Here is a 14,274-nt window from a genome sequence, read left to right as displayed (position 1 = left end):
TCTGCTAGAAACGATTGACAAACTTCAACTCAGATATATCCTATATTTAATCTATGGGATAGTAGGATATTTGCAGTGATATTTAGTATAACTGTATTGATTATTGGGTTGTTATAGGACAACTACAAACTCTCATATGAAGACGAGCATATTAATAAATTAAGAAAAACTTACAACTAGGCAGTGGAGGAATCTTGGCAGGATTTGTGGGGATTTCTTCAGCATCTTTCTCTATTGGTGGGATATGAGCGGGCTTGGGATATCCTGCTGCCGGCAACAAGGGCCCTTGTGGGCCATTTCTGACAATGACGTTTGGTCCTGGTCCTTGTGGAATCAGAAAATTTCCTGGGGGATTACCAGGGTTGATGAGAATTGGTTGTCCGTGTCCACCACCGTAAAATACTAATTGTGGTTGAAGTCTAGAATTAAATAATACATTTGTAGATTGCTTATGTAAAATAGTATACATTGTTAGGTCAGATACTTAACGCTTAACGGGTAAAGATGTTTACTAAGCAACTTTTTGTATAACTTATTTAATTTGAAGTTTTTGTTTGAAATTATGTAGTATATCTGTTAAAAATTGCGCATTGGGTTAGTGGAATTTAGATTTCACTATGGAAGTATGAAGCACTTGCGAGCTAATTGTTGAATGAATAGTGAAATAGAGGTATCTAGATACTTCTAGAATTACAGATATCTCATAACATAAAAACGGTTAAAAGCTGCAAAAATTATTTACCAAACAGGAAAAGGAATAGGACATGATTTAGAAAAAAAAGAGGTAGTGCAATATATCTACTAGTTTATTAAATTTTGTTTCAGAAAAGAAGGGATATTGTTATAACTATGCTATGTTTAATTATAATTGTAACAAAAACGAATTTTATATAGTAAAAGGGATTTCTTGTTCCTGGGTCATGTCGGTTGGCCACATGTCACAATCAGGTAAACATGCATTCGAAGCTCCCTGTTGGGATGTCCTACTTCCGGATTTATCACTATAATCTTTTCGTGTTTTGATTGAGAAATCTTTATTTTTTATTCCTTAGAGGTTACGTATTCGAGGTTAATTCAGTTAATTCAGATTCAGTTCATTTTGTTATTATATTTGGAGAAATTTGGTCTGTTGCAAATTTGGCAAATAATCTAGCTTTACTTATCAATCTAGTAGCTTTATTTTATTTAACATTGGTTCCATAGAATTTGTATATAGTCTGTCCAAGGAAATAGTGAACTCTGATTTGATTCTCTGATTCTCTGATTACTCTGATTGAAAATGCCGAAGCTATACAGAAAATATTGCGTCTCATGGAGGCCCTCTCTTGCCCGTAAAATTCCTTAGTGAGGTAAGCATTTTTACTGTTAATTATTATTAATTATTAGTGTTAATTATTATTTTACTGTTATTATTATTATTAATATTATTAATTATGTTAATATGAATTATTAAAGACCGGACTAATCCGCGGTCTTTATTGAGTATCTTTTAGCATCTTGCAGCTGCACTCAAAATTGGAATCACCTAAAAAACAAATGGTCTTCAAACGAAGGGGATGACGAATCAAGGTCAACTTGATGTTAGCTCTATAAGAGATCAAATATATAAAATTTACAAAAACAGCGAGTTTTTTTTTCAATATTAACATAATTTATTATATTATTATATGTTAATACAATTATTTCAGAGGAAACTGGCTGGAAAATATCCATAAATAGCTTAGATCTATGAGATATAGTCTTTAAGACATGTAGAACATCCCTTCGTACACTGCTAGATGATAAGGATTTAAATGGATAATCCATGAAGAGGTCTAATGAAACTTCCCGACTTTGCTTTTAAATGAATACAATTTTTAAAAGTGTAAAATAAAATCAAGGAAGGCTTATTCTTTCAATTTTTGTATTTAGATGACACATGGATATTTCAGAATGAGACATTGGGACACCCATGTCAAGATGATAATAAAAACTGTTAGATAATAAAAGTTGATGGAAAAAGGTAAATGATCGAATAACAATTGATTAGGTATTATTAATCAAAACATTTATTAATAATTCATTGCAGATATGTTGTTCTTGTTTTTCTTAGTATTATTGCATTGGAATAGTTGATAACCTTTGGTTTGGAGGAACTTCATCAGAAGCAATGAAGAAGAAATATTTGAATTAAACTTTATGAATGTGGCATTATGATTCAATGTTGAAAATATCCAATGATGAGAGTGGAAACAACTAAAGGTAAGTATATAATTAATATACGATAACTGTAGGAAGTTCTATTGTAGAGTGTGAACAATTTATGTGCATAGAAATAGTGTTCAGAATTATATATGAGCTTTAGGTTAGAAAATTTGAGGAGAGGATGAATTCTAACTGCTTGACAGATATGGTAGACGCATTAGGGATAATTCTGTATTTAATCAAAAATGATGTCCATAGGTAGTAATAGAAAAAACAAAAAAATACAGTGATATCAAAATAACTTGACAAAGAAATACACCTTCACAGGAAACAAAAATTAATCATAAAAAGGTAAATGTGCTCTATAATGAAAGTACAATACCTTACTTGGATATACAATTGTTAATTAGGTGGATTAAGCCTACAGGGGATACTACTACAGACACGCCTAAAACTCTACCTCATGAGTGGCGAGGAAAAGAGTTTAATGTAATTATAACTCTAAACTCTAAACCATTGTGGCTGTATAATTAACTATAGTTTAAATTATTCGATAATATATGCATCTATCTAAAGCATTGGTAGACCATTTAAAATCAAATTTCAAATCAAAATAAAATAAATGTATATTAAAAATAAACAGTAGGCTAATAAGTTATAGTTATTAAGAATAAATTAAGTTAAATTAATTAAAGGGATAAAAATTATAAAACACAAAATCGTTAAAAATTGTTTCCAATGTTCAACATCCTTTAGAGATAATTAACCCCAAAAAAAAAAAATTTAATTTTATATTTCATTTTGTTTTAATATTTCTCATTTTGTTTTAATATAAGTCTCCTTTTTACCAACGAGGGTTTATCTGGACCGGACCTACAGTTTAACGTGGGCTCCGAACCTATCCTAACCGGTCCTCGGCATTAAGCCTACCGACTGATGAATAACTAACTTAGTAAACATCCCAGAAGATATCGTGTCTTGCCCAGCCTGGATACTGGCATGATCATCTTCCTTGTCGGATTTTACACTATTAGTTAGGACAATAACAAATATTAAACAATAACAAACATAAATTTACCACCATGTCCCAGCAGGATTCGAACCCGCCACTATCGCAACGGTAGGTGGACCGTCCTGTCGCCTTTACCACTGCGCCAACGAATCATTTTGACGTTTTATTAAGTCAAATTAAATAAACTTCTTGTTATCTGACAATATACAGATGTATATTAATTTAATATTAAATTAATTTCTATTAATACTGCACCCTTTATATAAATGATATAGTTAATGACATAAATTATGTAAAAACAAATATTTACGCTGGTATTTTTTTCGAAATTCATCCTTGATATATTTCCAAAATCGTTATTTCGCTAGATATCAATGAACAGCAAGGCCACACTGGTTTTGCATAATGTGAACTGTTCATTTCAAGGTTTTTAAAGTTTGAAATCTTAAATATGTTTTTTTTTTTTTTTGGTTTCCCATTAATGTAACTGTAATTATGTAATTAAGAAGTATTTAATTAGTATTACATTTTTGCTAATCGAAGAAAGAAACCTTATTATTAGATGTTATGTTTCTAATAAAGAAGACAATCGACTTTTACTTTAAGATCAGTGTATTGATTTATTTTGTAAATTCGGAGCTATATTTTGAGATATTGTCTAGATTATCTGTCTTGTCTATTATTTTTGAACTTTTGCAGTATTTTCTTGGTAGCATGAAATAACTTCAGAATTTACGTAATAAATGTTTAAGAACTGTTAATTCATCGCAATGCACAATATGCAGCCATGTTATGTATGAATCACTGAAAACCAAGAATGTATCTGGTTTTTAACAGGAGTTGTGGGAATCACTAGATAGCTGGTTTTATTTATATTTTATTTTGCAGGCAGAAACTTTATTTACATGGAGGAATGGAAAAAGTGAGTTTCCGTGGTGAATAAACACTTGTATTAAAACTACTTAACAACGCAAAATATTACAGTTTAGTTGCGATGGGAGCCTTCTCTTCACGGATGAGAAGCTGTTTACAGTTAAGCAAGTGGACAACCGCGGCCCTCGTCAAACACTGTGCAAGACCAAAATCAAGCAAATGTGCAAGGGGTCAAAATCTGTCACGGCTATTGTCAGTGGGCTTAGCAGCAGCAGATCTCAATCGGATGGACTACAGTATGTAGCCTATTTTAAAGGTCAGGGTATGTGCTACACGTCACAAGAGTTTGAAGTCTCTGAAGCAATCGCTATGTCGAGAATCGGGACTTATTAACGTCAGAAGACCTGCGGCCCATTGCCGAATATTCATGTTTAAACCTGCGTATCGCCGCAGGAATAGGCCACTTCGAAACCGGCTGACCATATTATTGCTAAAGGTGTACGTTATTGTTATTCATTGTTGTTTTGCTAAATTTTTCTGAAAATTTATTACTTAAAAGTTTTCATGTAGTTTTTTTGGGACACCCTGCAAATATAATTCTTTTCCTTATATACAAGTTATGGACAAAATACTATGAAGTACTATTATATTTCATCTGAAAATATGACAGTGTTTGGCAGCAATATGCTGGTCGTAATAAGAATTTTGTAATTCTGATCAGTCATGTGAAAGACAGGATCAGCTGGTATCTCAGTTTCAATCGTGAATGGCCGTATGTAGTAAGCAATGTAAACAATGACCATACCACAATTTTCCACAATTGTTCAGAATTTATGATCGTTACACCGTTATAAAAAGTTTTACAACTGAAGTCCTATGAATGTTAGCTTTGCAGAGGTCTTCTCGTACTGTTTTTACTCGAACAGTATTCCTCAAGTAAGTGTTGATATCTGCTGTCACTTGTCGTGGTAGTTTTATGTTGTCTGGTCACAATCCTTTTTATAGTTCGTCGGTCTCTGTTAACTCTGGATTTTGCCCATTATCTCTCTCTATTTTGCCACTCTCTTGGCCGATGGCCAGTCTGTATGAATCGTTGTGATAATGAAATATTTGTTTGTCGATTTTTATAATGTTTTAATTTTTATAATTTTATAAGAAGAGGAGTGCATTTTTCTATCTTTCTGTGACTGAATTATAATCAATATATATGTATAAAATGTAAATTATATGTAAATATTATAAAATGTTATATTGTCCTTTTTTTCAGAAAATTAACCTGTTTTTCCCCTTGTTACCAAGAACTTGTTGATGGTTGCAAGAATTTATGATACTATACAGAGTACAAGCCTAACATGTGTTCATATGGAACAATGCCAAAATTTTAATGTAGTAGTGTAAACTACCAAAATGAAATTAAGTTTATAGATGTAAAGGAGTGGCTCATACTCCACTTAGCAACTCCTTTAAGATTATTTTGTTATACTGTGTGTATGTATTCAAGTTATCTGCATTATTTTAATCCTAGATTCTGTCATGTCAATAACGTCACGATATCACGTAATTTTAACTTAATATCTTTTCTTTTCTCTCTTATCTTATCTTTTCAAAAATATAAATTTTAAAACTTTCCGTTGTATAATACGTTGTATAATACGTTGTATATAACGGTTTTCAGGATAGAATGACAAAAATATTATATATTTTATCAGGATGTGATGTATAATATATATTTGAGTTAAAAATGTTGTTGGAATTATAAAAGGGAAAGATTAGGAACTTGTTTTCAATATAATAAAACAATAATAGTATTCTAATAGGTACTATTAAAATGAAGGCACTAAAGAAATATGAAATCCAGTTTTTTTGTATTTGTTTTGTATATATACAATTATATATAATAATATTATATTTATATTTTATAAAATTATAGTTAAATATTTATATTACATATATATGTATATTATGTTATATATTATTTTTATATGTTTTTATTGAATATTATTCCAAGGCGCCCCGTGAACACTCTGCGTGATAAAATCTATTTATCAGCTAAATGACTTCACAACAAAATATTTCCTTTTCTCCATGCTTTTACTCGTATCGCAGAACAGTGTATAATACACTGAAAAATAACATACAAAATTTAGTATGTAAATTCAGCAATACATACATGTCGCATTATTTAAGTAGAATCAATGATGTTAATATGCGACAAGATTTGCATTGCATGGTGTTCATATTAGTGTAGAACAAAAGAGATTATGTTGAAAATTAAAAAATATACCTAAAATTATTTGTAATTTTCTAAGGATATATTGATCTTTAAATAAACTAGATTTTTTTAAATTTGATTTAAGTAATATATTAGCGAATCAAGAAAATATGATATAAGATCGGGAATGTTATTATTTTATGATATACATTATTACATTTATTTGAAACCATCTAAATATCTTACTTTTGGTTACCATTAGATATAGTAGATACATTTATCAATAAAATTTCTTGATAGGTGGGCCAACACGTGGAAGTATAAGGTTAATTAAAACTAAATCGAAATTGGGTAAATTAACAGAACAACTTAGAGTACTTTGAATAGATAACAGTGCGAGAACTGGGTGAAATAAATAATGTTTCATTTTCCGAACGGCAATGTCGATTAAAGTGATTGGTTGCGGTAATGGGGGAACAGGTTTTGTGTAAAACAGTTCAGTTGCAATGGACTCCGAAGTGTTGGCTAATCCTACGTTTGATTTTTTTTAGTAAAAGACCTCGTTAAGGTTGCATTTTGGCATTTTAATAAAAACGTACTGACTAGCAATAACCTATATGGACTCGATTTATTGTCAGCTGCGACATTAAAGTGAAGGGTGGTGCTTATGTGTGATTGAATGCGCTTGATCGAATTTTCTTACAAGTTTAGGTGCAAGTGCACCTTGTTGAATAATAATTAGTACATTTTAAAATTATTTAGAGCGTTTTATTTTAGAGTGTTTTTTAGTTGGACGGGTTATCATTGACAGATTGCGCTGGTTACTATTGAGTGACTGATGCCAAATCAGCATGGCAGGTTACATAATTGAGCAGTATGTCTAAATTATAAAACTTTATTATCTGACCAGGTGAACTTCATATTAACTACATCCATCTTATTTTCTTCGACAATTACAATAGCCACTTCGTTGATTGTCGGTGAATTAAACCTCTTCGCGTGGTCACTGGTAGGTGTTTTGATGATAATATTATAGCTGTCAGATGGCATCTGATTCAATGTTATATTGAACATTTTGAATAAATCATAGTTCTGACGAAGAAACGTTTGTTGTTCTTGGAAAATAATTTTTTTGTCAATTTATATCTGACACTTCGAAAGTGGGGCATGATATTGTCCTGTACGCCAATTGTGGCAAGTTTTCCACTACAACATAATTTGGTAGATTCACCGTTGCATTACAATATTACCAAACGATTGTCATGTCCTCAGTTGACAGAATAGCACTATATCTATCGGATCGTAGTGGAATGCCGCTCGTTCCTGGATCACAGGAGCACTACGTCTGCGGAATCGCTCAACTTCGTTGTGTTGTGCTCGCCGTTGTGTTTTTATGATTATGAGCGTATCTACTTCATACCAATATAACTATTATCATTTTGTGCTTTGATTTTTTGATCTTTGATAAATAATAAATGTGAAATACGTTTACAAAGGATGTTTTACCATAGACAGCCACTACATATCTCAAGCTTTATTCTTGGTAAATGTTTCAAATGTCGGTTTTTGTGACAGTGAACTATTGATGATAGTGATAGTAACACTTTGAGGAAAAAAAATGGTTGTTTGGATCAGTTTATAATATAAACATAACATATAACATATCATAATATAAACCTTTCCTGGAATCCCATAAATATTTCAAAATAACAAATACCCTAGTTGATCAAGCCGTTTTCGACTTTTAGCAAAACTAACGAAAAACAATTTATTGCAATCATCTTTATCAAAGACGACAGCATTTTTGGATGAATGCCTATATGGACAAGCATAGTTATAATATAAGGAAGGAATGATGTTCAATAGGTCTTAATTCATCTGTCAAAACTTACTGTTAGTTATGAGTGTTATGATGACATCATTGATACGTACTATTTTGAATAATATGGACGTCGACGAAATATGGTTTAATTTTGACTTCAGGAGTTTTTTAAAGTCGCGAGTCTATCCCAATAACCCTCCACCGACTAATACCTTCAACATTAACATAACCTATCCATAAACCGTCGCTAAAATTTAGTTGCATCGATGTTTCAAAGCCATCGAAAGTTGGATCATAGGAAATTTGAACTATGTTATAGGCATTCATATACCCTCCAAATTAAAAGCTACTATGCTGATAACTGCTATGATAAAAAGCCGAAGCTGATCAATTATTCGAGTACCGCCTATTAAAAATAATCGAAATGAATGGGTTTGACACAACGATGGAAAAACTGAATATTTCGCATAATGTTTTGCTATCGTATATCAACCGAATGATATGCAATCTACAATAGATACAACATCTGTTTATCAGCTCGAAATAGTTATAAAGATAGTTTCTCTAGTTGAAATTACCATAGAAATTGCCAACAGTCTCAATCCTAAAAAAGCTCCTGGTATAGATGACATTTGACCTGGACTGTTGAAAGAACTGTCACGAAAAGCAATCAACATATTGACATAAATATTTAATGCCTACGCGATGCATAATAATCCTTAAAAATTGCAGCAACAGATCAGATATTATAGTTTTCCTGTTATCTGCAATATTCAAATTATTTGAGAAACTGCTATTAAAACATCTTAAAAACAATTATAAAAATATCACACATCCAGTTTCCAGAAGCACTGGTTATTGAAAAGACGTTTGAAGAAAAAATGCCCTGACATATTCGTTGGCACCTCATAGGCTTTTGGCTGGGTATGGAACTTGAGACTAATCCACAAGATGAACAAATTGTTATTGCGGACTACTGTTAATTGCTGGATTCATATTTTTTCAAAAGAGACTCTAAAGTTTCACTTGAAGGTGAATTTTCAATATTTAAATCTATTTCGGTTCGACTTCTGCAGAGTAGCATATTAGCACCATTCTCGTATTTTCTTTACAGATTCCAATAACATATTAATTGTCCTTGGAGCATTTGCTGATGAGACGGTCACTATGGCAAAATACATATCTCTGCCTTGGGTAGTAGGAAAACTACAAGGGAGCTACCCATCTCGGTGGTAGGTTAAATTGGAAATATCACGACAGACATAAATTAGATCAAATCAGAATTATAATCGAAGAAAAGTAGTGGTTAGTTGGAAGATAATCCCAAAAGACTCTCAATTTGACCTAGTTTAAGGTTATACTGAATCATCAACCCATTAGTAATTCAACGATGTCAAAACAAATTTCTTCGACATTGTGTGATTACCAGTGCTTCTGGCTATGTAACCAATGAAGAAAAATACGATGACCTCCAAATTAAATGGATTTACGAAGTTATCAAAGATATCGCTTTAAAACATGAGATATGGTTGTTAGTTCCCACGTTGCTGTGATTCATTAGAAGCAACACAGCTACTGGACAATACGCAGGAAATCAGAAAATTGAAGCGAACCAAACCACATAAACTTGTGTAGTGATGAGTTTAATTAATGAATCTAAAGTTTAACTTAAGTAGTGTAAATTAATAGCAATCTTCAACATTTAACAGGTAGTAACTTTTTGGGTCACTAGTTCATAAACAGGCATAAACTTACTATTCTAGCAGACTTCATTGAGACAGTGTTATATATGAAGCTACTCTGTACAAATATTTTAAAGAAAACCAGTGCAACAGGTTGATGACCCTATTTCAAATTCTGTAATAAGGCAGCTACAGAAGCAAGTAGGTTACCTGTATAGTTAATACTAACCTAACCTATAAAGCTAAGAAGGCAACCGTTTTGAAGGCAATATATTTTCAGATAACTGTTTATTAAACTTATAAGACACGCTTGGAATATTAAAGTACTATTGGAAAAACTCATTTAATAATGGAAAATAGTTACAGTTGATAACAGCAAGACAATAATGGATTGGAATAATAAAATATAATTAATAATTTTTTGGTAGTTCTTCAATAAAATTAGAATTATCTTACAAATCCCTTGAGGCACTGCGATAGTTCTGAAGTAGTGATATCTGCTATATTGAACTGTAATTTTAGAGTCCGGAATTATGGGCTTTGAAATTATGAAACTCTTAATTTTTTGCACTTTCACACAGTGTTGATATTCGATAGAAGATTTTCTTAATAAAATGTAAGAGGGGATGATGCTAGTTAAAGCAGTATATTTTAGGTACTAATACGAAAAATAATTAATAACAAATATATCTTACCTAGAAAAATCGGGATTAAATTGAAGTTGTGGTTCTAAGTAGGAAAGGGGAAGAAGTCCTTGATTAAATTGAGGTCGAAAATAGATCGGGTTAACATCAGGCTGGGCACCAGGTATCTCATTTTCTCTTAGAGATTGAGCGGGCGCTGATGTAGTAGTTGTTGTAATTTCTTGTTTTGATTGTGCTTGTTCTGTAGAAGTAGCATTCTGTGCTATTCCAACAACAAATAATGTCGTTAAGACTCCCAACTGGATAATCATTTTTTAATATGTTTACCTGGAACAAAAAAAACCTTTATATGTCTGGCAAAATGTCTTGAATTTATATACACATATCACGATTTTGAAAAGTAGGAAATAATGTTGTTTTAATTATTTCTCCTCAGGTATGAATTGCTGTTAAATTTGTAGCGTATAGTATGTTTAATATTATAAGATTTATGGATATGCAATATCTTTCAATTATTAACTATGCCTTGTGTTGGATCATTTAATATTTGTAAATATTCTCCATCACATCACATCTCCATCCAGGCATATTGTCACCATGTGTAACATAAAAAAAATGTTTAAAAGTTATTAAGGTTTTGTGGCGTAACCGAAACAATTCAGGAGTCTTTTATATTTTGGGTGTATTGAATTCGAAAATGACTTCCTTTTTATTATAGGACAACAATCTCTAATATAGGCTCGCTAATAGATAATTAAACCTTTTTTTTATAGTGAGTGTTCCTTCTACCTGTGTACTTAGTACCTTTTGTCTATATCTTTAATGCCCTGGTGAAACCGTTCACCTTGTCCTTTACTCACATCCCCAATTGTTTCAGAAAGTGGTCGAGGTGGGAATGACGAAAATGCCCTTCTAAATTCATTAGGAAACCTAAAGTTTGAAATGCTTTTGGTATTATTTTGACGATTTGCTTATAGTTAGAGTTTTTATGGTTCTCTTAAAAACAATCCACCTGTTCTTAGGAGAATCCTAAGAACTATGGTCATGATGAATTGTGCGTGTCAGTTATAAGCCGTCTAATGTCTGATACGACGAAAACACTTCCCTTTACCTCTGCTTTTGAGAGGAATGGAAACTTTGAAACTATATATTTGAAGTAATATCCATCCTAACTGCTTCATCAATTCAAAATTTATGCCCAGCAGTGGTAAAATAACTATGAAGGTGTATTAATGTTCCTTGGAGAACGTTCTTTTCACTAACTTTAAGCACTCTCGGCTAACCCTTTTTTTGTACAGTGATTTGCTTGGTCTCTGCTATCTCATAGACATAAAAGCAAGAAGATTTGGTAAAACTTGTTTTTCCGCAAATCGCAAAAGGTTTAGGTGTGACGAAGTGACCTACAGGAATGGAAGCATTAAAACCGCCTTAATCGAAGCAGAACTACTTTAAGGTTTATTTTTGACGAATCTATAAAAATACGTCATTATGCTGTATCGTATTGGTCTTACATTTCAAGAGGTCACACGGTCGTGCTTGTAGTCGAGTGTAAAAAATCTCGTTTGGCTAATTTAAACATTCAAAACCGCTACAATGGTACTCAGTCAATACCGTTTTAATCGACTTCAAAAAAGGAGGAGGATCTATGTTCGACTGTATTTTTTATATATGTTCACTGATTTTTCCGTCAGTTGTGGATCCATTGTCAAAATTAATTTTTTATTTGAAACAGTGCATTTCGGAGGAGGGCTCATAGGAACCAAGTCAGGATCTCATGGGATCCGGAGAAATCGATGGAATCCCATTTCAAACGCACGTACAATTTTTTACATACTTTTTTATCTATAGTAATCAGATATTTGTGTATAATGTTATTGCTGAGCTGATGTGACGGAAGACGAGTTGTGTCAATGGTTAGGAGTTAGAAAATATTTCTTTAAATATTTTGGGGACGTACAGACAACTAATTATATACTTTTAAGATTGCTATTGTATACTGATGTATACATCTAATTGTATACTATGGTGTTGAGCTAAAACAATACAAAAATAATAATATAATTTTATGTCATATACACAAAATTAAATTGCGAACAAAATAAATCTAATTTTTTGCTCGTACCGACTTCAAAGTGCTCAACTGGTAGAAGTTAAAATAATATTGTAAATCGATAAATAGGTTTAGGTAGGTATTACTGCGTATATATAGTAGCATATAAAATACAAATAGTAGATAGGACAAATTAGATTTTTGTTTATTTTTAGTTATTTATTACAACGATTATTATGTTTAGAATTTGTTTAAATTTTTTTTGTGTTAAAAGTATAACTTTATTTTTTTAGTCAGTTCCTTATTTATTTTTTGAAGCTTATTTTTTTAAATATGTTTCAACCATTTACATTGATGGTGCAGAGTTCCAATAGTAATCCAAATGTTTTTTTTTACATAAAAGGTAATCAGCATACGAAAATATTTTTCAGATCTTTGTTAACATTTGAGATGTTATTTTATCAATAGCTGTCAAACACAAACTATAGACGGCTCTTTCAAAGTCCCACAGTTTATTAATTTTAAGAAAAATACTAATGTATTATAATATATTATAAAGTAAATTTCTATATTTTAAAAATTAGGTAGATGCAGCAATAACGGTGTGTTTTTTTAATGATTTTTAATTAGACACATATTTTAGTTTATTAATTGATAGATGATGATTATCTTATTTCTTAATGTTTTTTAAAATGTTTATAACATGAAACAACATTTAAACCCAATTAATCATTTTTATTTTATTAACTAATATTTAAGTAGACCTTTTTATCAATAGAGAATTAAAATACAAGAAAAGACCTATTTTGCTGATATGTTTGTCAGGAAAGCTGTTCAATTAATTAAAATCTTTAATTATACCTGTGAAGTATTTATGGCAAGCGAGAATTGTTTCAACATTTGCTAAAGAAGACGGTTTTTTTAGCAAGCTTTAGCAATCCTTGACATCAAAATCTTTGAAGTAGTATCTGAGGAATCTGCTCTTTAATGAGATTACTGTTTCTAAACATCTTCACCATATAAATAGTGCTTTAGTATCTTATATCCGTGTCAATATATACCGGTTTATTTACTTTTTCTATTGCTACAGATCTTGTGAAATTTGTGCCAGTTGTTTAAAGACAGATCTTGTGAAATTTGTGCCAGTTGTTTAAAGACAGATCTTGTGAAATTTGTGCCAGTTGTTTAAAGAATCATAGGTATTAATTTAAATGGAATTTTTGTACTGCTGTGTATGTACACCAATTTCAATAAATTTGTTCTAACGATTTTCCAATTATGGATTCCATCATTGTAATATTTGTACGTTATCTATTATTTATTTATCTAAAAGTAAAATGTTAAAAAGAGTAGAACTGTAGACAGAGCGAATGAATTGGATGTTGAAACAATTTCGATGATTTTTAGGAATGCTGTTTTATAGATTTTTTATCACTTCTTTGATGTCTTTAGCATGTTAATATTGACTAGAATATCAATATCTTTTGATATTAATCTAATTTATCTACAAAAAAATTAATTGATTGTTGGAGAGGTACCAAGTATTATTAGTAGTATCAATCGTGCTTAAATTTAGCCTACTTAACTATATTTTAAAATGAAAGTTTACTAATTATGTTAGTATGGAGGAGTTTATGTCCAGTTTTAGATTTTTAAAACCTGTTTTTGTTGCTTGGGTTGTAAGGGTAACATTTTCTATAAATTTTACTTTATTGCTGTACAATTGGACATAATTAATGGAGTAAAAGGCATTTTTGTATTCGGAACATTACTAAATGTGAATTATAGGTTGATG

General features: G+C 31.1%; 1 protein-coding gene and 1 long non-coding RNA gene across 4 annotated transcripts in view; one reads left to right on the top strand and one right to left on the bottom strand.

Moving 5' to 3' along the window:
• LOC143202328 (uncharacterized) overlaps positions 1-14,274 on the bottom strand; it is a 53,569-nt gene that overhangs the window by 15,251 nt on the left and 24,044 nt on the right. For both annotated transcript variants that reach the window (XR_013007122.1, XM_076413789.1), the window contains exons 2-3: positions 10,481-10,756; positions 175-419 (exon numbers count right to left, since the gene is read on the bottom strand). Coding sequence is in view for 1 of the 2 variants with exons in the window: in XM_076413789.1 (XP_076269904.1) it covers positions 175-419; positions 10,481-10,740 (505 nt within the window). In the remaining variant the exon portion in view is untranslated. The remainder of the gene's footprint in view (positions 1-174; positions 420-10,480; positions 10,757-14,274) is intronic.
• On the top strand, positions 2,082-5,444 carry LOC143202344 (uncharacterized). 2 transcript variants are annotated; one of them, XR_013007124.1, is made up of 4 exons: positions 2,082-2,241; positions 4,085-4,118; positions 4,181-4,365; positions 5,337-5,444. It is a non-coding gene; the product is annotated as an uncharacterized LOC143202344 (long non-coding RNA). The 2 variants fall into 2 exon arrangements; XR_013007123.1 differs by lacking the exons at positions 2,082-2,241; positions 5,337-5,444 and having other exon boundaries at positions 3,977-4,118; positions 4,181-4,605.

Source organism: Rhynchophorus ferrugineus, unplaced genomic scaffold, assembly GCF_030347505.1.
Source record: "Rhynchophorus ferrugineus isolate W39M unplaced genomic scaffold, kcgeb_rfMv2 rfM9, whole genome shotgun sequence".
In the NCBI taxonomy this organism is placed as follows: Eukaryota; Metazoa; Arthropoda; class Insecta; order Coleoptera; family Curculionidae; genus Rhynchophorus; species Rhynchophorus ferrugineus.
Note: the sequence above shows the minus strand (reverse complement) of the source record. Positions and strands in the feature narration are given on the sequence as shown.